The 23,008-nt window shown below is 48.6% G+C and overlaps 1 protein-coding gene across 1 annotated transcript; it reads left to right on the top strand.

Annotated features, from left to right (window-relative positions):
- The first annotated feature begins 1,720 nt into the window (after nt 1-1,720).
- Nucleotides 1,721-21,480, top strand: AMER1 (APC membrane recruitment protein 1). Its single transcript, XM_025436103.3, has 2 exons — nt 1,721-1,933; nt 13,217-21,480. The coding sequence occupies exon 2, from the start codon at nt 13,316-13,318 to the stop codon at nt 16,706-16,708; it is 3,393 nt and encodes a 1,130-aa protein (XP_025291888.1). The 5' UTR covers nt 1,721-1,933; nt 13,217-13,315; the 3' UTR covers nt 16,709-21,480.
- The last annotated feature ends 1,528 nt before the right edge of the window (nt 21,481-23,008 follow it).

Below are 23,008 nucleotides of genomic sequence, written 5' to 3'. Positions count from 1 at the left end.
GCACAAGGGAGTTGCAGAAGACTATGGAGGAGGTGCTGAAAAAAAGACATCTCCAATTCAGATCCAACAAATGAGAATCAGGACTTTACAAAGCACAGCTCCAGGGAAATATTATAGTTCAGCCACCCATATGGGAAAACTAAGGCTAGGGAGGAGAAAGTACCCACCCAACAAAGTTACAGGGGCCTGTAAGTTATAGTAGGTGGCTCCCTACTCCCTGCCATTTATCCAGACTCAGGACCAAATTAGGAGGTCTGATGTTCAAGTTACTGATTTTTGTTGGAGATGTATAGAATGTCATGGAAGTTGGAAGAGATCAAGGAACTCGGTCAATCTTATACCTTGCTTGTGGAGATGAGGTGATAAACTGTCCCAGAGAGGAAAATGGACTGGCCAACGTGATACAGCAAATCTGAGGTAGAGCTGGAGCCAGATCCCAGCCCTAACAGCCATGGAAGTTCCTGTATTCCACACATGCAGAGGCAACAGTCCTCCTCTTTCCACTCTAGCAGTTAGATCTTTTCAAGGCATACAGGACCCTCTAGAGTAGCAGAGAACACTCCTGCTGCAATGCAAAAATAGTAGGCATTGTTCTCTAATCCCTTCTCTCTCTCCAACTTTAATCCCCTCACCCTTTTCAGATATTCAGAGTTTTAGGGTAGGGCTTTCTGGATATTCTTGAGCTAGTGGTAGAACTGGATTCCTTATTGCCTCATCTCACTAGTCCTTGGCAGCCCCCTACTGCCCTCAGGCTGGTTAAGACCCAAGCTCAGGCTGGCCACCTGCCACATCCCAAACACAGAAGCCAGCTGGGCTGGTACAGGCTTCCTCACTCCACCCTCAGCCTTGACCTCCAATCTGGGCCCACACAAGATTTTTCCCTCAATTTGTAGACTTTTCAGGGACAGGGAAATGTACAAAGCCTGGCTTACCATGAAAAGGTTGAGGACCCCTCTAGAGTCCTTGGAGATCCCCTCTTGTTGCATGAAAGATGGGAAATTTGGGTGAGGGTCAAACTACAGGAACAGGTCTCTCCAGAGAAAACTGAAAGCAGTGTAGGACAGGAGCCTGGGGTTCTGAATCCCAAATCTGCCCCGTCGCTGGCAGGCTAGGTGATCTCAGAAAAGTGCCTTCCCTTTTCTGAGCAACAGCAGGCCCTTAGGTGCAAACTGACCTCGATGGGCTCTTGGTGTGCCTGAGAAGCCAAAGAAGCTGGGGCATGGACGCTACAATTAGATTTCCTGGCAGGTGAGTCCCCCCTCTGAGTGGCCTGAGGGCGGGTGCCACCTAAGGTTGGGCCTGGTGAGGTGTCAAGGGTCTTCGCAGTCCCCCAGGTTCTCCAGCTTCTCCGCCCGGCCTCTCCTTCTAGAAGAATAAACTGCCGGGTGGCGGTCAGGTCGCCTCAGAACGATTGCACAGAGTCCACGGAAATGGGAGCTTAATGCAAAACCGAAACCGAACTCCAGGGTTCCAGCGAGCCCCATCTGGGCGGGACCGGCACAGCGAGCTCGCTGGGTAGCCAAGCCCAGACCCGCCAAGTGTGGGGGCGGGAATAGGGAGTCCCAGCAAGGGGTTCTTCACCCTCTCCGCCTTCTGCCCACACCACGCCCGTGCTTATTTGCATTTAAAGGAAAAGGCACCAAGGAAAACAGTGGGCGGGTCAGGACACGCCTTCCTACAGTGGCGATTGGGCCACACGTCTGCCAATCAGGGCGCGGACGCCCCACCCTGTGTCTGTGGAGTCGTTGGGGAGGGGGTATGGGGGAGCTCCCCCAAGCCTGGGGAAGGGGAGCCAGTGCAGGAGGTGACTGGAACCGCGGTGGCGGCGGCGGGAGCAGCAGTGGCGGTGATCTCAGCCACAGCAGCCTAGGCTCCAGCCTGGGCCAGTGCGGCGCAGCAGACAATAACCGGGCTGGAAACCAGACTCGGCCGGGTAAGCGTTGCGCGCAGCCGGGAGCCTCCGCCTGCCAGCAGTCCGGTGCAGTCCCGCGTGCTCCGCTCTGGCACCCTGAAGAGCGGCTCCAAGAGCTGGGCCAGTGGGCGTTCGGGCCGCTCTCCGTTCTCCCGGGGAACCAGCTTTGAGGACTGGCTGGTGAGGGGAAAAGCAAAGTCCTCTGGGAGCGGGCGACCGCGGCTAGAGAGGGCGTAGAGGGCGGGTAGGCTAGCAGGCTAGCCTGGGCCATTCCTCCAGGCTCTCGGGGCAGGCGGGGATGGGGCCCACACGTGCTACCGCAGGGGCCCAGGGGGGGGAGCCGCCAGCCAGCACCCCCAGCGGTGCATTTGTAGGCCGGGAGCTCCGGAGCTCCGCAGCTTTGTTGTAGCACATTAGCTGCAACAGCTGTGTTACGTGGGTATTGCTCACCCCAGAGGCCCAGCTGCCGCCCCTTCTCCCCTGCACATCCCCTGCCTGCTTCTCCACTCTGTGGGATGGAGCCAGCGCGCTGGCCTGGGCCCAATGGATACTAGCTTTGGCGTGGATTGGGCTATCCACACTGTCGGCCTTCTCTCCCAGAAAGCTCAGTTGGGCCTGTGGGCTGTCCACTTAGGAACCTCGGCCTTGTGGGCCCCAACCAGCCTCACCCCCTGCTCCTGGGCCTCCAGGCACATCTTGCGCCCGCCCCCGCGGAAAGGCAGACTGGCAACGGAGTTCTTGCTGGACCTTAGGCTGGGGCTGCAGCTCAAGCTAGTCCTTGGGTTAGATCTGCAAGGCCGCTTTGTCCCCTCTCAACCCGCCTCTTCTCCCCTTGGAGAACACAGGCCGCTTTTTTCTCTTCTGCCCCTCATTTAAAAATAGTGATAAGCATCGTGTTGGTGGGGGGATTTCTGTGCCAGAGGCCGAAGGAGCAATTATTGTAGTAGAGAACACACTGTTTGTGTCTGTGTGAGAGAGGTAGAGAGACAGCCAAACCCTCCAACTTCGCAGTTACTTAAAATACCCAGCCTGCTGAGCTGCTGTCATTGTCTACCGCTGACACCTCTGACACAGGTGACCACCTGACTGCAGGACTTTGCCTAGGCTCCCTGGCAAAGACAGGCTGTGGCCTCCATGTGATCCACAGTCCAGGTGCCCAGGTAGCAGCTGAACTAGCCCCACAGAGCTGGCCTCGGTTTGGTCAGGCTCATCTTGTCATGGCCCACATGGTCAAGGGGAGTCTCCTCCTGCACACAAACATTTACCTCTGTCACTCTGCTGGCCTGCTGCACAGGCATGGATATGGGCTAGGTGGAGGGTACTGTGCTATTAGACTCCCTGCCCCACCTGAGGGCATTTTAGCAGAGCCCTCTCCCGGCCATTACAGCTTCTCACATTCATCCTCATCCACCTCTCAGTCACTGTCCCATGGTTTTCTTCTGGCAATACACTCTAGGCCTTCCCAAGAACAGGAGAGACAAAGTGACCAAGCGGCTGGCAGGCTCTTGGACCTTTAACCAGTCTCTGAGGTGGCGAACCCTGTGGGCTGCAAAAACTGGGTATTTGAGAGGAGTAAATCCCTCACCTGGGGGAAGGCTAGCTGGGGACCTTTGTGACCCAGCCAGGACTGCAGATAATGCACAATAGTCACTTCTTGCCACTTTGACCAGACACTAACAGAAACCAACCCTCTGCAGCTAGGGCTGCAACTCAGGGCTAGACCTGCTTTTCTGCCCTGCCTCAAACCAACAGCCACCTATTTCTTCCATATATAACTCCCCTCCTTACACCCAAACCACTGCCCAAATGCTTTTCCCTCTCAGGCCTTAGCTCTGGGCCCAACTTCTCCTGCGTATCTTTTCCGCCTGTCTCTTGCAACCCGTAATGACCTCTTCTTTCTCAGAACTCCTCCAGGCTTGCCTGCATCCTTTGGCCACTTAGGAGCCTAAATTATAATAGGAGACAAACTATAATTAGGTCTCCCTGCCTCTACTTTGTCTTCATGATATCATGGATCATTTACCCACAGAAGGGTAAATGAAACCTTGAACTCAGCCACAACCCCCTCAAAGCCTAGCAATGCATAACAATTCATGAATGCTCCAGAAGGACTTGCTGTCCTTGTGGATATTTCAAGAAGATCTTCTCCAAGTTACACTTGTCCTGATCCATATGAAAGTGATTAGAGAAATGATACTCAAGGCTCAGATATTTATTGAGTATACCTAATGAGAATGGAGAAGGGTGATGGGTTGCAACTATAAGAACAAAATAAATCATGTCTCCCTTCAACAGCAAGCTCAAGATCTATACTGCCTAGACCCCAGACTACACATATCTTTGGTTGCTGATTCATGAGCCTAGAGGCAAACTACTGTGGAGAGAGAGAAGAAATCTGTATATGCAGAGAGATCACCCTGGAAGCTTCCAGAAATTAGAGGGATTTGGCTAGGTATAGGGTAGTAGTATAAGCAAAATTAGGAATGTGAGGGTGTGGCTGGTAACCAAGCTGAAAGATGTGACTTCAGGTTGAGATTGTTGCATTTAAGGTAGAGAGGAGATTGGTGCCCAGTGATGGGTATTCCCAAATGTCAGGCTGTGGAATGGGCATCTTGATCTTGGGAGAATGGAAGAAAGGGCCATTGAAGAATGGAAAATTGGGAGGTTTTGATACTTCTATGTGTATATACAAATATGCCATAATACGGGATTTTAGAAAGAGGTCTTAGAGATTGAAAGCATGCTGTAAGTCGGAACTGTAAGAGGTCATCTTTGAATCTGGACATAGAACCAAAGGGCAGCTTTCTCTGGAGGAACTTGTGCCATGTTGGCTTCCCTTAAGCTTTGCAGGGGATGAAGTTGAAGGAGGGTGCCTAGAGCCTGCATACCAATATGGTGGAGGCTAAATATCTCGCAGGCCTCTGATGATCTCCATCCTTCCAAATGGACAGACCTTCAGGGAGTACCAGTTTGGACTCCTGTGCTTATGAGATGGAAATTCTGATCCTGGAAAGCAACAGGGACTTCCTTAAGGCCACACAGCATTTAGGGATAGGCTGCCACGGCAGAGGGGCTTCCAGCTCCCTCACAGATAGGCTACTCTAGGCTAGAAGAAGGCATGTCCTGTGTTATTCCATCAGTTCCCCTGCCTTGAATCAGTCCAGGCAAATAAACTAAGTGATAAATGTAAAGGCTCCAGAGGAGGCATTTCCTCCTTGTGTCACTCATTCCTCAGCCACACATCTCACACTGCCAGGAACTTCTTAGGGCTAATCTGAGCCTTTCATGCCATACATAAACTGTGTGTGCATGCTTGCGTGCATGTGAGCGTGTGTGTGTGTGTGTGTGTGTGTGTGTGTGTGTGTGTGAGAGAGAGAGAGAGAGAGAGAGAGAGTTGGGGGATGAAGTTGGGGGCAGCTGGCCATCATTGCTCCTGCTTAACAAACCATTGGAGATTTCATGGGCATTAAACTGTCTTTCCTACTCCCAACTTCTGTTCTCTGAATTAGATAGTCAGAGCTTTTCACCTCCTCTCCTTGGTCTTATTGTTCAAACCTGTGCATGTGTAAGTCTATCTCTAGGAATAAAGTTAGGGAAACCAGAGCCACTGAGGAGGTGTAGGTGCCGTCTGAGTGAGGGTGCATTGCTTCCCCACACCTCCCCTTTTGGGATTAGGGGATAATATAGACAATGAAGAAAATAATATGAGGAGTCTTGGTGGCAGCACAGGTAGAGATATACTGGTGTTACAGGGGCATTTGGGACTTTTTGATCTGCAGTTCTCGTTGCAGAACCTTCAGTGCTTTCATCTCCTACAGGATTTTTTCCCTGCTAGGCTTCCAAGCAGATACTAACTCAACTTCTCCATCCAGCACTCGTCAGTCCTCCCTGCTTGGGGGTACTCAGTGGAGAGAGGCTGGGCTGGCCCAGTTATGATACCCTTCCCCTCTGGACATATGGGGAATATTTGCAGGCCAGGCCTAGTGCTTTTTGAAAAAGTAAAATGTTTGGTGGGGTTCAGTGGAGGGAGGCATGAGAAGTGAGGCTGGGCTGTAGTACAGTGGTGGACTGAGCCCTATTGGCTAGGCATGTAGGCCTTCCACTGAAGCCTAGGACCCCCAAAATCACATGCCCCAACCATGGCTCCTCTTTCTGCAGCCACTGGAAAACTGGGCACAGGACTATCCTTCTCCTGGCTTCGCACACAATCTGGGGCAAGCAGACTCCTAGCTCAATCTCCCATTTCTAGATATGGAAACTGAGGCCATGAATAGGGAAGGGATTTGCTCAAGTTTACAAAGGAGCACAAAGATCCTGGCCCTCAATTCAAGATTTCTTCCTCTGAGTACACTGATTCTGATCCCCTCCCAAGCCTCAATTTCCTTACCTGGTCTCTCATATAGAGTATATTACATACAGGGCAGTGGATACATGGGTAAGTTCAGGGTCTCCATTGTTCATTTGGCCCAGCTGTTCCTCTTCAGGCTTTAATTGGCTACCTTGTCACATCTGTTTCCTTGGAGTTAGCTCCTCTTATTCTTCATCTCAACTTGGTGGGGGGAGGTGGTACCTGTCTTTGATGCCACTCTTGCTGGGTTAGTGCTGACATAGAAGCCTTACTATGCAGGCAAGGCACCCACCTCAGATATATTCCTCTCTAGGAAGTTTGGGACCCTGAGAAGGGAGTAGCAAATAGATGGCTTGGCTCCTAGAGCCCCCATCATTCCAGGCAAGCTGGGCAGGGAATCTCAACAGCCTGAGGAGAAGGTGGAGCATCAAGAAGGCTTACCAGGAAAGCCAATTTCTAGGAAGAAATGATGTCCTGGTGACCATACCTTCCAGACTATAGAAGTCCCTATGTGTTGAGGGCTAAAGAGTAGAGAAGTGTGGCTAGGAAAACAGCAGGAGGCATGCAATGTGAGTGAGTCCTGAAGGTCAGGAAAAGGGGTTTGACTCTGATCCTATAGGCAGTGTGGAATAATTTGGTAAGTAGAGGAGTGCTGCATTGAAATCAGGGTTGTAAAAATGAATCTGGCAAGAGTGTGAAGAAGATGAATATGGGGAGGGAAAGGTGGGATTTTAGAGTTGTGGCAGGGAAGAAGCAGAGGGAACTCAGCTAAGAGACTTGTGTCAACCTCAGAGGACATGGGCTGGCAGCTGAGGAGCTAGAGTGGAGAAGGCGGCTGCAAGAGGCCCTAGCACAAGGGTCTTTTATTGAATATCTGCTTAAGTAACTACCCTATTGATTTATAATCTCTGATTCTTACAGCAATCCTGCACGATAGGTAGCATTTTCTTCATTTTCTAGATAAGGTGTTTAAGTCTCAGAGAGGTTAGGCCAATTTCTCAAACCCTACCACTTGTAAGGGGTGAAGTTAGCATTTTAGTTCTGGACTGACAAACTCTAGCTGAATTAGATTTCAATTGAACCAACGTTATTTGAAATCCTGCTCTGTATTAGGTATAGTGACTATAAGATTAAGAAGGATCCCTTTGAGAGAGATGAACAGACAGTCTGAGGCCTGCCAGAATGAATTGCCCTTGGCTATGTATGCTAACTTATTTGAGGGGCTGGTGGTGGGCAAATGGGAGCCAAGGCAAGAGGGCTCATTTTGGGGGTCTGTGCTACATCTAGAGGTTATGGGATACTCCCTTGAGAGGATGTGCTCCTTAATGGTAAGGCTGCAAGTTAGGGGAGAGGTGGTTGCAGAGGTTGCTTGTGTTACCCCTGCCTGCAGTCTCTACACGAAAGTGTGTGAAGACAGGTAGCCTTTCCTTCAGGCCCTGAACAAATGGTTTTGAGAGTGTACCTTGGCTGTGGGCTTCAGAAATGGGTGGTTCAAGGTCCAGATCATCTCATAAGTTATTTCCTTTAAGCAGTAGCTCAAATTCTCATCTTTGTCCCCAGTGGCAGGTTTCTCTTTGACCCTTTTTTTGGCCCCTCAAACTTATCTCCCAAGGAAAAGGAGAATAAAGGCATATGTGCCACAGTTTGAGAGTGGTTGTGGTGGAGTTGCTGATGAGGAGAGCAGCCACAGTTTTGGGTTGGCAGCCCTTGGATTCTGAAGTCAGCAGGCATTCTGGAATGTACTAGGTGGGGCCAAAACAGTGGTAGCCAAGCAAGGACTGGAAATGATTCAGAGAAAGCTCAGCTGAGCTGGGACACGGGTGTAAGGAGAAGGGGAGATGATGGCTTTCAGGTGTGAGGAAAACCTGTTCAGTCCTTGCTCTCAGTCTTTCTTCTTGGATTTGGATTGGGATTAGCCCTGTGCAGCAAAATGGCATTGCAATGGAAACTCCAGAAGCCTGAGGGCTGGTGTGGCTCTGTCACCATCCCACTGGATGAACTTAGTTAAGTCTTTTCCCAAGCCTAGAAAGTTTCCTTTTCTGTGACAAGGAGTTACCATATCACACCAGGACTGTTTAATGGATTGTTGGGAAGGGCAAATGGGGGTGGTGGTGAGGGAGTGGGGGAGTTCTTTGTAAACTGGTTATGTGTCCCATTGGGTGAAGGCTGCCTGTTGATTTGCATTTCTTTCCATGTTGATACCTTTAGCAGTAGCTGACTGGAGGCTGACTGGAGGCAACTGGAGGCAAGTGCTCAACTGGAGGTCCCTGAATATCAAAACAAAGGTTGGCTAAAAGAACATCTAAAGCCTCCTGTGAGATAACTACATAGTCACCTTCATTTACCATTTGGGGCAACTGAGGCCCAAGGAGTTTTGGTGACTTACAAAAACCAAGCAGTTATGCTGCTGGAAAATTGGCCAACTATAATTGGAAGAAAATGTTTTAAAAATTAGTTGCTATGCTTTTGAGCCTCTACTATATAATGAATTTTATTTGGTATACAGATATACATTGGTTTTGTTCCTTACAGTAGTTTAAGAGGTAGACACTCTTAAAATAGCCTCATTTTCCAGTTGAGGAAACTGAAAGAACTTGCTAGATTCCCCCCAGGTAGGCAGAGCCTATTCTAGTGCAGAAATGGCTGACTCTTGTGTGTATTGGGGGGGAGGTGTCCCTATCCTCACCACTGCTTCCTTAGTTACCACCTCCCCACCCCCACCATACACAAGGACAAGATGGGTCCAGAGTAGGCTTGCCCCCAGGAAAATTACTTGGTAGAGGTCTAGGGAACTATGACTGGTTGAGGTCATGCCTCTGGAGCTACTGCATGAATCCACACACTTCTTCCCTGAACTCTAAGTTGCCTGAGCTAGCCCCAGGAAATTGAGCTGGGAGCAAAATATGTAAGGCTCAGGCTGCAGCTGTTTCCTACTCACTAAGAAGGGTACCTGGGGCAAGTTTGTGGCTATTCTTCTGCTTCTGTTTTGAGAAGAAGGGAGGAGAAACAAGCTCTGCCCTAGTAGTCAGCCTTCTACTGGTCCCAGCATGGCCTGAGGCTGGTCCTTGGAGCAGAGATGGCCATATCCCACTCCCTGCCATGATAGCAGCAGCTGTAATAAACAGCCCCTGCAGGGACCACAGAGTAGCCCTTAGTCATATAGGTTGAGAAACCTAAGGGTTGAGGGGCTCTGCATTTGGCAGTACCACTTTCTTGGCAGGAACCATGAGGGAAGTGAGCTACAACCTGGAAGGGTTGCAGAGTCTGTCCCTTGCTGGCCCCTTTGCCTTCTGCCCCACCTCACTCCCCTGGCCAGTCAATTCTGTGGCTCCAAATAAAGGCACATAGCCCATTGGGGAAGGACAGCACTGGGACTAGGTAGGGTAGCAAGGAGTATGGAGAAGGGATCTGGGCCAGAGGTAACTAGGTAGGGCTGGGCTAGGGGGATGCCAGCTATGGGTGATTCCTGCCACCTCCTATTCTATCTTTGGGTGGGGGGCATAGGCATAGACATTATGGGTGGCTGTGGGGAGGTACATGGCCCTGGGAAGGACAAGTTAGGGAAATGGGAGACAGCATAGTTTCAAAGCTGGTCCTTGCCAGCAGAGATGACCCTGGTCCTACTTAGGAGGGGGCCCTGAAGTTGTGGAGACAGAATCCCAGTCTCAGAGATACCGCTGCCTAGTTCACCCACTCCCACCACACACATGTAGAAGGCTTTTAAAATTGCCCTTATCAAAAGACTTTGTATAAATGCACACTCCTGTTTTTAAAATCCCCTCACATTTGGCTCCTCCTCAGCATGGCCAAGGCAGCTGGTCCCCTGGGCTCCTCACAGTGAATGCCTTTCCCAAATAAATGGCCTTTTACACATGGTCTACTACTTCATAAGAAACTGAGATCTGACTTGGAATGTGGTAATAATAATAGCAATATCAATCTTTCTCATTTACACTGCACTTTACAGTTTATAAAGTATGTTTGGTATCCATTATCCCATCTAAGTCTCATACCACCACTCTAGTGATCTCCATTTCATAAGTGCTCAAGCCTAAGAAGGGTGTCTTGGCCTATTCAAGGTCCCCTGGCATAGCCTGGAACCCAGCTCTGCAGCTCATGGTTCCTTCCACACACACTGCAGATTCCTGTGGCAGGGAAGGGGACAATGTAGGAAGTAGTAGGCTGGCTTTTTACCCCAATGGCGCACAGGAGCAAGGGTAAGAGAAGGCCAATAGGAACTGCCCTCCAGCCAGGGCATCAAGGTTCTGAAAAGCAACCCTCTTTAAGATTCAATTTGCCAGGGATACCTGGGTGGCTCAGTGGTTAAGTGTCTGCCTTTGGCTCAGGTCATGATCTCGGGGTCTTGGGATCCAGTGCTGCATCAGACTTCCTGCAGGGAGCCTGCTTCTCTCTCTGACTCTCTCTATGTGTCTCTCATGAATAAATAAGTAAAATATTTTTAAATTCAATTTGCATAATCCCTCCCTTCATAACTCCATCCCCAAACCTAGCAGGGAAATTCAGCTTTCTATCCACAAGGATGTTTAGGCCCATGAGGTTTTCCACTTGGCCATTGGTCTTTCTTGATGCCCAGCCATATTTACTAGTCTCACTCATCCCCTCCCATAAATCATTGCCATTTCTACTAACTCCTGTCTGACAAGGTTCAGAGTGAATGCCTTCTCAAAGTAGCTTTTCTGAACCCAGGGGTTATCTTTGCTTTTCAAATTTATCCTGGGATATGATAACAAGGTATGAAGTATAATACTCTACCATGCATCTTAAGCAATGTATTAAGGCTTGTGTTATGTTGTGTATCCTATATTTAGGACCCTGTCCCTATTAGCCTAGGCACTCCCACAAAAGCATTAGTTAGGGGTTTCCCCTTCTTGGTCTACTTTGTAGAACTGAGCTCAATGTCTATCACTTACCAAATATTCAGGAGATGTTTATTTCACAAATTCCACAGAGAGGAATACAATTTCATAATTCCACTACTGCTGTCCCATCTCTCCCATGTCTAGCACCATAAATGACAACACTGTCAAAATTTTCAGAGCTGAAGTAAAAACATCTGTGCTTTGTAAAGTGGGGAATTCAGATAGATGATAGGGCCCCTGCTCTCATCTCATCCATGAGGAGAGAACTCTAAATGGTTGTGTATATGATTGTCTATTTTGGGAGGGGGCAGGGGGGCACTTCTATAGGGCTAACTCTTGGTAGGGGAGAGGGAGCTGAGCTAGAACAATATCATGTAAAAATAAGTCATCCAGAAAAAATAAAAACCTAACCTGAGCAAATGACATTGCAGATCTCTGCAGAGAAAGGATCAGATGATATTTTTTCTCTTTTATTTTCTGGATAACCAGCCATTACCTTGCTCCAAGTTTAATATTCAGTTATGCAGAATGGTCCTGATGGAAGCCTGGTCACACTGATGATTCAAGTGTCAAGCCAAGGCACAAGACACAAAATTAATGTTTGCAGGACAGGATCAGAGCCTCCAATGAGGTCAGGGGTAGGTAGCTGCTGGTCTCTCTCCATCCCCAGTGCTGGTCCGTAATCTTCCACTGCAGGTGAATATGTGAGTCTTAATACTCTTGCAACCAATTATAGGGTTGATGAGCTGGCAAACTACTCCAGGGACACCAACAGGGCTTGCCTGTCTCTTTCTGGGTCCCAGCAGTTGTTTTGCCTCCCTTCTTTACCCTAGCTGCCTGTCTGCTGGTGGCTACCCTACAGAGAGGGGACACAGTGATGAGGAACTTTCCAGGAATAGGTCGTAGGGTTTTAGCAGACTGGTCACTGATCCATCTGTCAACCAGCTATAGTCACTAGAATGAAAACATAAGACTTAGGATGAAGGACATGAGTTGAGGTGGATGGTGGATAGTCATTTTTATTACATCTCTGTGGCATTTGGATGTTTGGAGGATTGGGAGCCTAGACCAGAAGGGTGTGCCTTATACCAGGCTTATTTATGAGTAGCACTGAGATCCTAACTTATAGGCCAGGAATATGAATCACGAGGAGTTTTGCCTTCAAGGAGTTCCCTTTCTAGATAGGGAGCTATATGGGGGCCAAAATAATGAGAGGAGTGGAGAAGAAATAGTTGGCCTCATGATTCTAAAGTGGAACATGAGGGCTCCAGTTGCCAAGAGCCACATTAAAATTTTTTTCCTAGCAGGACAGTCAATAGAGAATCTGACCTAGACCTACCCTTCACATAACCACTATGCGGGGGAAGTATTGCCAGGCCTCTTAGGCCAAGGATATTGAAGTTTGGAGAGTGCCTTGCCCCAAGGCCACAATGTGCTTTTAGCAGATCCTGGATTGTAGCTCTGGAATGTGGATTTATGAGGCTCCTATTCTGGGCTTCTGAAGGTCTGAGCATGGGCATATAGGCAATCTAGGGATCCTGTGGGAAAGAGGTGAAACTTCAGGTCTACATTTCTATATAGCCCCAGGAAAAATGTCAGTGAGAAACCAGACTAATGGCCTGGGTCTTGCAGAGCCCAGTGAGGACTCAATGGGCCATTTTGCCAGGTTTTCAAAAATTCTGTCATTGGAGCTGACCTCCCTGCTACTTTTCTTGCCTCCCCCTACTCTACCCCCTTTGATAATTCCTCTTGTGGTCAGCACAACTGGGCATTTCCCACATCTACAGTTCCCTGCCCAGTGTTCTCCTGAGCCTAGGGTGGCCTGAAGGGAGTGAACCCCATGAGCGGCTGGGTGATGGCTGCCTATTGTTCAATGTAGGACTTTGTTGCCATGGGTCCCAGAGGAGGCTGGCCCAGCAAGCCAATCATATGGAATGCATTAAGGTTTTCCCTTCATTTATTTTCTTTCTGGTTCCACTCAAGCCTGAAATAACAGACATCTGTGAAAACAAACCCAGCCTAGATGCTTGCTTACCAGTATACTCTTTCTATCTTTGTTTCTCTCATCTTCTCTAGACCCAACTGGGATGCTTCCTGACTGATGATGTTATAACAGTGCTTGGAAGCCAGAAGGCTGCTTTTTCAGCTGAACATACCTGAGTTGTCTCCATCACCATGGAGACTGGAAAGGATGAAGCTTCTCAGGCCAAAGGAGCATCAGCCTCTATGGACACTCAGGACCAAGGGGCAGAGAAAGGAGCTAAGAACAAGGCAGCTGAGATAACAGAAGGGCCAGTGTCAGAACCACCCTCATCTGGCCCAGGTAGGCTAAGGAAAACTGCCATGAAACTTTTTGGTGGCAAGAAGGGCATCTGTACCCTGCCTAGTTTCTTTGGAGGGGGGCGAAGCAAAGGTTCTGGGAAAAGCATCTCCAGGAAGGGTCTTAGCAAGAGCAAGACTCATGATGGCCTGACTGAAGCAGCCCATGGCCCTAAAGACATTTTTAGTGAAGGAACCAGCTTTGCCTTACCTTTGCCTGAATCATCCTGCCAACTTCCCAGTTCCCAGAGTGCCCATGGGGTTTTGGAGACAGACTCCAGATGCAAGACATCTGTGGCTGGAGCCACAGAGAAAGCTGAGGCTGAGAAGGCTCTTTCTCTGTCCAAGCCAAAGAAAGGCCTGAAAGGTTTTTTTAGCAGTATCCGCCGTCACCGGAAAAGCAAGGTCTCTGGGGCTGAAAAAAGTGAGTTAAGGGCCAAGGGGCCTGAAGGGGCTAGAGCTAGGCCTCATGAATATGTGAGCTCAGTCATTCTGCACCATACTGAGGATATCCTCCAAGCCCCCAGAAAGGAAAATGCCAAACCTCAAGATGCTCCTGGGTCAAAACTTTCTTTAGTACCAGAGCCTTTTCCAGCTGTCATTGAGAAGACAGCCTGTAAAGATCCAGAAAAATCTGTGGAGGCCTGTGCTTCAGCACTTATGCAACCCAAGCCTACCTTAGAAGCTAGCGGCCCAGAAGAGCCCCATAGTCCAGAAACAGGGGAGAAAGTGGTGTCAGAAGAGGTAAATCCACCAAATGGCCCTGTTGGGGACCAGCTGAGCCTCTTGTTTGGGGATGTCACATCCCTGAAAAGTTTTGACTCACTGACAGGTTGTGGTGATATCATAGCAGAGCAAGACATGGACAGTATGACAGACAGCATGGCTTCTGGAGGCCAGAGGGCCAATCGAGATGGGACCAAGCGAAGTTCCTGCCTGGTGACCTACCAAGGAGGTGGAGAGGAGATGGCCTTGCCAGATGATGAGGAGGAGGAAGAGGAGGAAGATGAGGTGGAATTAGAGGAGGAAGAAGAGGATGTCAAGGAGGAAGAAGATTATGACTTAGAATATCTCTGGGCAAGTGCCCAGATGTATCCGAAGTCTAATCTGAATTTGAGCTACCATCCCATCACATCCCCAGGCCACCATGGCTACATGCTCCTTGACTCAGTTCGATCTTATCCTGGCTTAGCTCCTGGGGAACTTTTGACTCCTCAGAGTGACCAGCAAGAGTCTGCCCCCAATAGTGATGAGGGTTATTATGACTCCACAACACCTGGATTTGAGGATGATTCAGGTGAGGCCTTGGGGCTTATCCGCAGGGATTGCCTTCCCCGAGACAGTTACAGTGGAGATGCCCTGTATGAGTTCTATGAGCCAGATGATAGTCTTGAGACCTCCCCACCTGTGGATGACTGTCTTTATGACCTCCATGGTCACAGCTCTGAGATATTTGACCCCTTCTTGAACTTTGAGCTCTTTTCTTCCTCTAGGCCACCTGGGGCAATGGAGACAGAGGAAGAACGGCTAGTGACTATCCAGAAACAGTTGTTGTGTTGGGAGCTTCGGCGAGAGCAGCTTGAGGCCCGAGAGGCCCAGGAGGCATGTGCCCAAGAGATTCACACCAGGGAGGCCTATACCCAAGAAACTCATGCCAGAGAGACCCATGTCCGAGAAGCTCATGTCAGAGAGGCCCAAGCCCGAGAGGCCTATGCCAGGGAAGCCCAGGTCCGGGAGGCCCATGCTCAAGAGGCTCAAGTCCGAGAGGTTCAGGCCTGGCAGGAGAAGCCCATCATAGAATATCATATGAGGCCCTTAGGCCCATCATCAGTGATGGGCCTGGTAGCAGGGGCATCAGGGGCCTCTCAGACATCTCATCGGGCAACCACCTCAGCTTTCCCTGCCACTGCAAGCAGTGAGCCAGACTGGAGGGACTTCCGTCCTCTGGAGAAGCGTTTTGAGGGAATCTGCTCCAAGAAAGATCAAAGTACCTGTCTGATGCAGCTCTTCCAAAGTGATGCTATGTTTGAGCCAGACATGCAAGAAGCAAACTTTGGAGGATCTCCCAGGAGGGCCTACCCTACTTATTCACCCTCTGAGGAGCCAGAGGAAGAGGAGGCTGAAAAGGAAGGGAATGCCACAGTGAGCTTCTCACAGGCCCTTGTGGAGTTTACCAGCAGCGGGAACCTCTTCTCCAGCATGTCCTGCAGCTCTGATTCTGACTCATCCTTCGCTCAAAACCTTCCTGAACTGCCCCCTATGGTGACTTTTGACATCGCTGATGTGGAACGGGAGGGGGAAGGCAAGTGTGAAGAGCATCCTGAGTTCCACAATGAAGACCTTGCAGCCTCCTTGGAAGCTTTTGAGTTGGGCTACTACCAGAAACATACATTCAACAACTACCACAGCCGATTCTACCAAGGTCTTCCCTGGGGTGTGAGCAGTCTCCCTCGCTATTTGGGACTGCCTGGCATGCACCCTCGACCTCCACCTGCTGCTATGGCCCTCAACAGGAGGAGTCGCTCCCTGGACACTGCAGAGACCTTGGAGCTGGAGCTTTCCAATTCCCGCCCTGCCCAGGGATACATAGTGTCTGATGAGCTTCAGGCTCAGCAGGAAGATTCAAATGAAGAAGAAGAAGAGGAAGAATGGGGTCGAGACAGTCCTTTGTCCCTTTATACTGAACCACCAGGGGCCTACGACTGGTCTGCCTGGGCTCCCTGTCCTCTCCCAGTGGGGCCAGGTCCTGCCTGGATAAGTCCCAGCCAGTTGGATGGGTCTTCTAGCCAGTCTCCATATGAGCAGACAGCCTGTTGCATACCTCCTGTGGCCATGTCAATGTTGTTGTCAGTACCAGGGCCAGAGCCAAGGGTACCTGGGATATCCAGGCCTCAGCTATCTCGGCCTTCGTACCTACCCCTGCCTATGGTCTCTTGTTATAACCTGCAGCCACAGGCCTTTCAGAGTGTGAGGGCCAGGCCTCAAGATATGCTGCTGCCTATTGATGAGCCCAATTGCTTTTCCAGTTCTGGAGGCTTCAGCTCCAGTCCTCTGTCCCAGGCCAAGCCTGTGGGCATCACTCATGGCATCCCTCAGCTGCCCAGGGTCCAGCCTGAGCCCCAACAACCTCAACCCATTCACTGTAAGGTTTCCAGCCTTGACCTATCAAAGGAGATGGCTGAGCAAGGTGCCTCTCTCCCCCTTCCCACCAGCTACTCCACTGCTGTGAATGGAAAGCTAGCTGAGTAGTCATTATCTATTCTGGAGTGGGGGCATGGGGCCTGAGCATGTGAATGGGGAACAGGGGTTGGGCAGAGGGGTGGGTGGTGGGGGTTGCTATTTAACTTGAAAATCCTTTTGGCCAAGGAAAGCTCCAATGAGTTTTTGCCTTTGTTTTCCCACTTCCCTCTTCTGCCAATCTGTGGTCACATTCAGCTTGAGTACATCTGCCCTAGGAGGCTGCTCTTGCTCTGTGCTCCAGCTTTTCCTTTTGGGGTTTCTTGTTACCCACGTAGGGTTTTTTGGGATGCTATACTTTTGTGCCTATTCCAGTTGCCCAGTTAGTGATTATATATATAGCATGCATCCTTGACACAGGCTTAGTACCCCTGCCACCCCCCCCCCCCACACACACACACAGTGAATGATGAACCACTGATGAGCAGCCAGGTCTGCACTGCTTTCTACTTGAGGACAGGGGGCTTGTTTGCTGTTAACAATGTGAAATAATGGTACAGATCCTCCCCACCCCCACTTCCTTCAGTCTTGGCATAGCTTTCACCATTACATCAGATGATTATAATCTATTCACCCCAGCTAGCTGCCCTTAGAGAGGATCAAGTAGCATGTGTTTCACTGCCTATTGCTGTGGACTTTGTCATTGTAACCAGATGGGGGCCTTTTAATCTGGTCTGCCATAGCTTAGGTTAAAGACAAAAATGCTATCCACTTAATGGAATAATCAAATTCATTCAGTTACAAACATAAGACAAATTAGGGCTCTATTGTAGATACTACCATAAGTCTTGAGTTGTGGAGTGATGGGATTTTTTTTCCTTCTTTTCTTGGCTTGTGATGCCTGAGTTGCAGTCACTTGAATTTTTTTTTACTCCAAAGGAAATTTTAATAATTTCTTCACAAGGAAAATATTGTTTTAACTGAGATACAGGAAGAGAAGTGGCCTAAATTAGGCTTGGCTATAGGGTGTCAGGGTTCTTGCAGCTTGCAAGGGAAGGATAGGAAAAGGAGATCCATTTGTCCCTGCTGGCAGGAGAGAATTTTCAACATTGCAGAGCTCAAGGTAACCCAGCTTCTTAGAAGAGAAAAAGTTCCTCAACCTTTGCCCACCCCTTCATTTGGATGCTGTAAAGAGGCTCCAGAGACACCAGGCTAGCACTCTCAAGAAACAGGATACCAAAAGCATCTAGGCTGCTATTCTGGTCTCTCTAAAGAGCTTTCATTTCTAATTAGCCAAGTCCTTAGCATCCTCAAAGGACTGGCCTTCTTAAGAGGAAAGACTATGACCTGCCCTCACTCTACCAAGCTACAGGATTCTGATTTGCATTCACTCCATGCCCTTTATGGAGTGAATGGTGCACTCTTCTGCATCCACAGTTTTCATGTTAAACTAGCTGGGAAATACTGGTGAGGAAGAGTTGCTGTCAGGAAGACATTGCAACAGTTTAATCTAACCAGACTCAACCTCTCATTAATCAAGAAGAGAAAAATTATTTTTAATTTCTTTTTTGGAAATAGAATATGAGACATTTTTTGCCTGGATGTGTTGACCTAAATTATAATGCTTGCCTCCCTACCCCTGTCCCTTACCCCACTTATCTCTATGCCTGTTAAGAGAGGAGGGCAACTGGGCTCTTGTGAACAGAATGTTGGCCTCTGAGTCAAGGGAGCAAAATTTATGGCAAACTTCCCCTTGGCCAGGAAATGTATTTGTGCTGGTTTTTATCACCATTTCTCAGATTAGGGTTGGTAGTGCTTCTTCCCACAAAAAGCAAACCTCTGATAAAAGCTTTACCCACTGGAAGTACCAAATGAGTTTATACTTAACACCACTGCTCAAGGGGCCTAGTCCAACTCTCCAGGCTGTTTGCATTGTGAAGAAATACATAAATCATGGATTTGGAGAAAGAGCACAAGGAAGGCCCTCACCCCAAGCACAGCATTAGGAGAGAAGTGCCCAAATTCCAACTGTCTGGCCTCTTATCAAAGCTGCCCTGGGAGGGTGGGGCTGAAATAGGCCTGGCTGTTTGGCAGGAAGTAAACACCAAATGCCTTTACAACAGGGGAAATCCCACTACTTGCCTCCTTTCTCTCTGCTTGGCCTTCAGGGCAGTTCAACTCCTATCTGTATGTGGACTGTGCCAGCCACAGCAGGTAGTAGAGCCATCACCAGCCTCCAGAGCCTGCTGGGCCTCCAGCCTATCTAAGAAGAGAAAAAGTAGGTGGTCAGCCTTTGGCCAAGGGCAGAGGGCTTCTCTCATTGAAAAGAGAGAAATAAGAGAGGTGCTGCCCCTGAGGGGAACAGCCATTGTACTGATACACTCTGTTGGGCTTCCGAAGGAGTAGGGCCTAGAACTGAGCAACATGTCATGGTTTGTACATTGCTGCCTGCAAGCCATTTCAATGTCCTTGCCAGCCCAGGGACAGGATTCTCACCACCAGAAGTGGTATAATCAGGGTACATGGCTGCAGAAGCAGGCTCCTTTGAGTCTTACTCTATATCCAAATAGTTCACGTTCAAATCCCAGCTGCAGCCTAGAAGAGGAAGGAAGATCTAGCTGGGAACGTGTGATGGCAGCACAGATTGACAATGGGAGAACCAACCAGGCCTCTCCCCAAAGATAGCCAGTGCTTGCTTGGCTGACACCAGGTATGCCCTGGACTACTAAAGGTATTGATGTCAAGCCCACATATCTTAGGCTGTGTCCAGATGAACAACATGTCTGCATTGTAAAGTCCTGGGATCATGCTTGTGGTTGTGATTTAAGGAAAGATGACTTGAGAGGAGGTGTTTGCCATCATCTTGCTACCCATCAGGCTAATCTAGTGTCAGACAGCTCTGACCTGAGAATTCTCAGATGAGGCCAATCCTTGGGGAACCAGTGACTGGATAGAGAAGTCCAAATAGCAGGCTTCTTTCAGGGCTACCAGTTTCTTAGTGTTTTAACACCTTCAAGAAAGCCCTGCCATGGGGCACCCATCTTGAGCACCTGTCCATGAGCCTCCTGGGCCAAAAGCTTTGGTCAACACTAGTCTCTCTCCTTCCTTAGTGCTGTATCAAGCAGGGAAGTAGCTTCCTACACCCAGAGTGTGTTCCTCTCATCCTGTTGTCAGCAACTTTCCCACCCTTGTCAGTACTACCACCCCACTCACACTTAGCTCCTGGGCCCAATTGCTAGAGGGAGGCATGGGGGATTTAGCAGGGAGACTTCAAGTTTACCCATGTGTATGTTGCATATAAGTTGTTTTATATATATATATATATATATATATATATATATATATACATATATATATATATACACACACATACATATATATATATATCTCAAAAGTCAATTATCTATTTTTGTATTGTTTGCATTTTATATTCATGGAAAACAATGTATCAATTGTTCTTTTCTGATATATTTTATTTTTAAGTGGTGCTGTTTACAGTTTTAAACAAAACAAAGATGACACAGAAATTGCTGCTGCTTGTGCAGAGGGCTGGTATCTCAACTGCCTAGGGCCCTCTTTCCCGTCTCCTCACCTCAATGTGTCCATCCCCTCCCTCCATGATAGGGATAACAAAAGATTCCCAGGTACTATGACAAATGCCAGGTGACTCAGGCATGGAGAACCTGGTAGATAGATGTTGTTTTATGGCTTTATTTTTTCTATCGAGCCCTACGCCTTCCCTACATGTAGACTTTCTGGAAGAACCCATCTCTCTGTCTCTGTCTCTCTCTCTGTCTCTCTTTCTGTTATTTTTATGTTTTATGCTTTCATTTTGAAATAAGTCCCTATGTTGTGCTGTCATACTGAATTTCTCCAAAGGAGCATTTTGGGGACATTCTCCACCCAGTGGGGAGTACATGGAGTTTCTATCATGCCCTTTCTCCCTAAGAAGCCGAGGAGACCGATGGTGATGCTTCAACCACCTCATTGGGGAAACCCTTGTGTGAAGCTTTCCAAATAGCTCAGTTGATTGTGACATTTGCCCAGAAGAGATGTTGGAGAACTCCTTGACCCCTCTTGCTGCTTTGGGGGTATCTATCTCCCTACCACCATTCCTCCTCCCCTGTCCTGCTCCAGTTCACTGGGGGAACAGTGATTATGAGGGTAATGGATTGCTGGTCTGATTCCCACTTTTCTATCCTACAGTCACTCCAAAGAAGAAAATCCACATGGCATGTGTATGTGTGAGGGTTGGCCTACTGAGGGAGGGAGTTTTAAAAATATTTTATTTATTCATGAAAGATACACAGAGAGGCAGAGACACAGGCAGAGAGAGGAGAAGCAGGCTCCATGCGGGAAGCCCAATGTGGGACTCGAACCCGGGACCCTGGGGTCCCGGGATCATTCCCTGAGCCGCTCAACCACTGAACTACCCAGGCATCCCAAGAGGCAGGGATTTACTATTCCTGTTACTATTGGTGCTTATTTTCCCTGCTGTAGATGGGAGCGGAGTGGAGAAGAAACCAGGAATGTATATTTAAGTCACATTAAATAAAATGGCTGGAGGACAGAGGGAAGAAATTGGTAACTGCAGTACATACCCACCCCAAGTGTAAGAGTTTTTCTCTCCCAGTGTAAAATGGGGAGCATGATCCCTGGATGTGCCCTAGTTTCCCTTTCCTTATCCCTGAGATATCACGTAATTGTCTGGATTGTGACTTCTCCAATCCTAGCTCTCATTGACACCTGGATATCTTGATGCACTGCCTATTTGTAACAACATATATTTCTTTTGCTGAATGCTAATAAACTGGGTTCAAGAAGGACCCTTCCCCATCACAAAAGTGCATTTTTGTGGTTTGTTCCACAGCAGCATACCTGTGACCCATGGTTGTTGAGTTTGCCCTTGAAGGGAGATGGAAAAAGCAAAAAGGCTGTGAGGGGGTGGGGTCATCCATTGGGGAAACAGAAGCCAGACCTGAAACTAAAAGTATGGGAAACCAGTTTTTTATCCAAGTCATGCCCTCCATATGTCTGATGATGTGTTGGTAATCTCTCCATCACACTTTTCACATTTTGAGAACTGCCAGAGGCTGGTTAGCACTTCTAAAATTAGCCTCAGTTAATGCAAGTGTGCTGGCATCTCCACCAGCCAGGAGGCAGAGGTGTCAACTTCCTACTGATGACTCCATGAAAAGGATAAGACCAATGGTGGGACTCCCCAGCCAAGCTTCAGAAATGGCATTCCTCACCTAGGTTTATGGGCAAAGATGCTGCCTGGGCAGCTGCCTGCTCTACTGATTCAACTATGGGGTTGAGTGGGAAAAATGTGTTTTACCCTTGGCTCCTGATAAGCAAGGGATTCTGACACCTGCTAGTGGGCTCCTTTGAGTTAATCCCAATTGCCATGCCCAAGCCAGAAGACCTAAAATAGTCTCTGCTTGAAACTGCTATAGACTGTAGTCTGTCGCCACAGACACATAGGAAAGCTCCCTGGGGTCCCTTCCCAGACTAGAAAAGAAGTTTGTGGCCCCCAGTACCTCATGAATCAAGCAAACCCAAAATAAAAGCAATTTAATGAGAGAGAAAAGAGAGAAGCTCCTGGGAGGGGAGTTAATAATCCATAGATGTTGAATTGCCTGCCATGGAAGGAATGGGGTCATGGTTGCTCAGAGAGCTTTTGTAGCAAGACCTTTTAGGAAGGTCTTATTACATCCATTGGAAATTCAAGTAGTTTTGTAGTATGGGAAGCCTAAATTTCTGCCTTAATCTTCATCCCTCATTAATCAGTTGGGTTTGGGAAAATCCCTTCTGAGTTTTAGTTTCCCCATCAATAATATGTGGGTGGCATGGGCATAGATTTTACTAGGCTAGTTTCCATATGCCAGTCAGAGGACTGGGCTACCACTGAATAACCTATAGAACTTTCTCAACTGCCTAAATCCAGCACTCCTCACCCCTTTCTGACTCAGTTGGCCTGGGATGGAGTTATTTTCTGTGGTGTGGATCCCACATAACAGGTGCATTGGACCTGCTGGACAAGATGAGTGGTAAGAGCTTTTTGTGTTCTGCTGTGACTGATGGCTGTGACCCTCTGGGGAGCCCTTTGCAATACTGGAAGGGGATGTCAGTGGAGAGATGTTGGTGGAGGGTTCTTTGGATCACCAAGAAACCAAACCCACCTTGGTCAGCTCCAGTGTTGTTCTCTAGTCTGCTTAAGGACTGGGGTTGTGCCTGGTGAACAGGCCTTTGTTCCTAGTATCTGTTTAGAACAGATATAAATCCGACAGAAAAAATATCTTAGTACAAGCCTTTGGATGACACTGTGGGTAAGCTACTAGCTCCCCACTGCCCCCACCCCCAGTGGGTTCT

The sequence above is a fragment of the Canis lupus genome, chromosome X (genome assembly GCF_003254725.2).
Source record: "Canis lupus dingo isolate Sandy chromosome X, ASM325472v2, whole genome shotgun sequence".
In the NCBI taxonomy this organism is placed as follows: Eukaryota; Metazoa; Chordata; class Mammalia; order Carnivora; family Canidae; genus Canis; species Canis lupus.
Note: the sequence above shows the minus strand (reverse complement) of the source record. Positions and strands in the feature narration are given on the sequence as shown.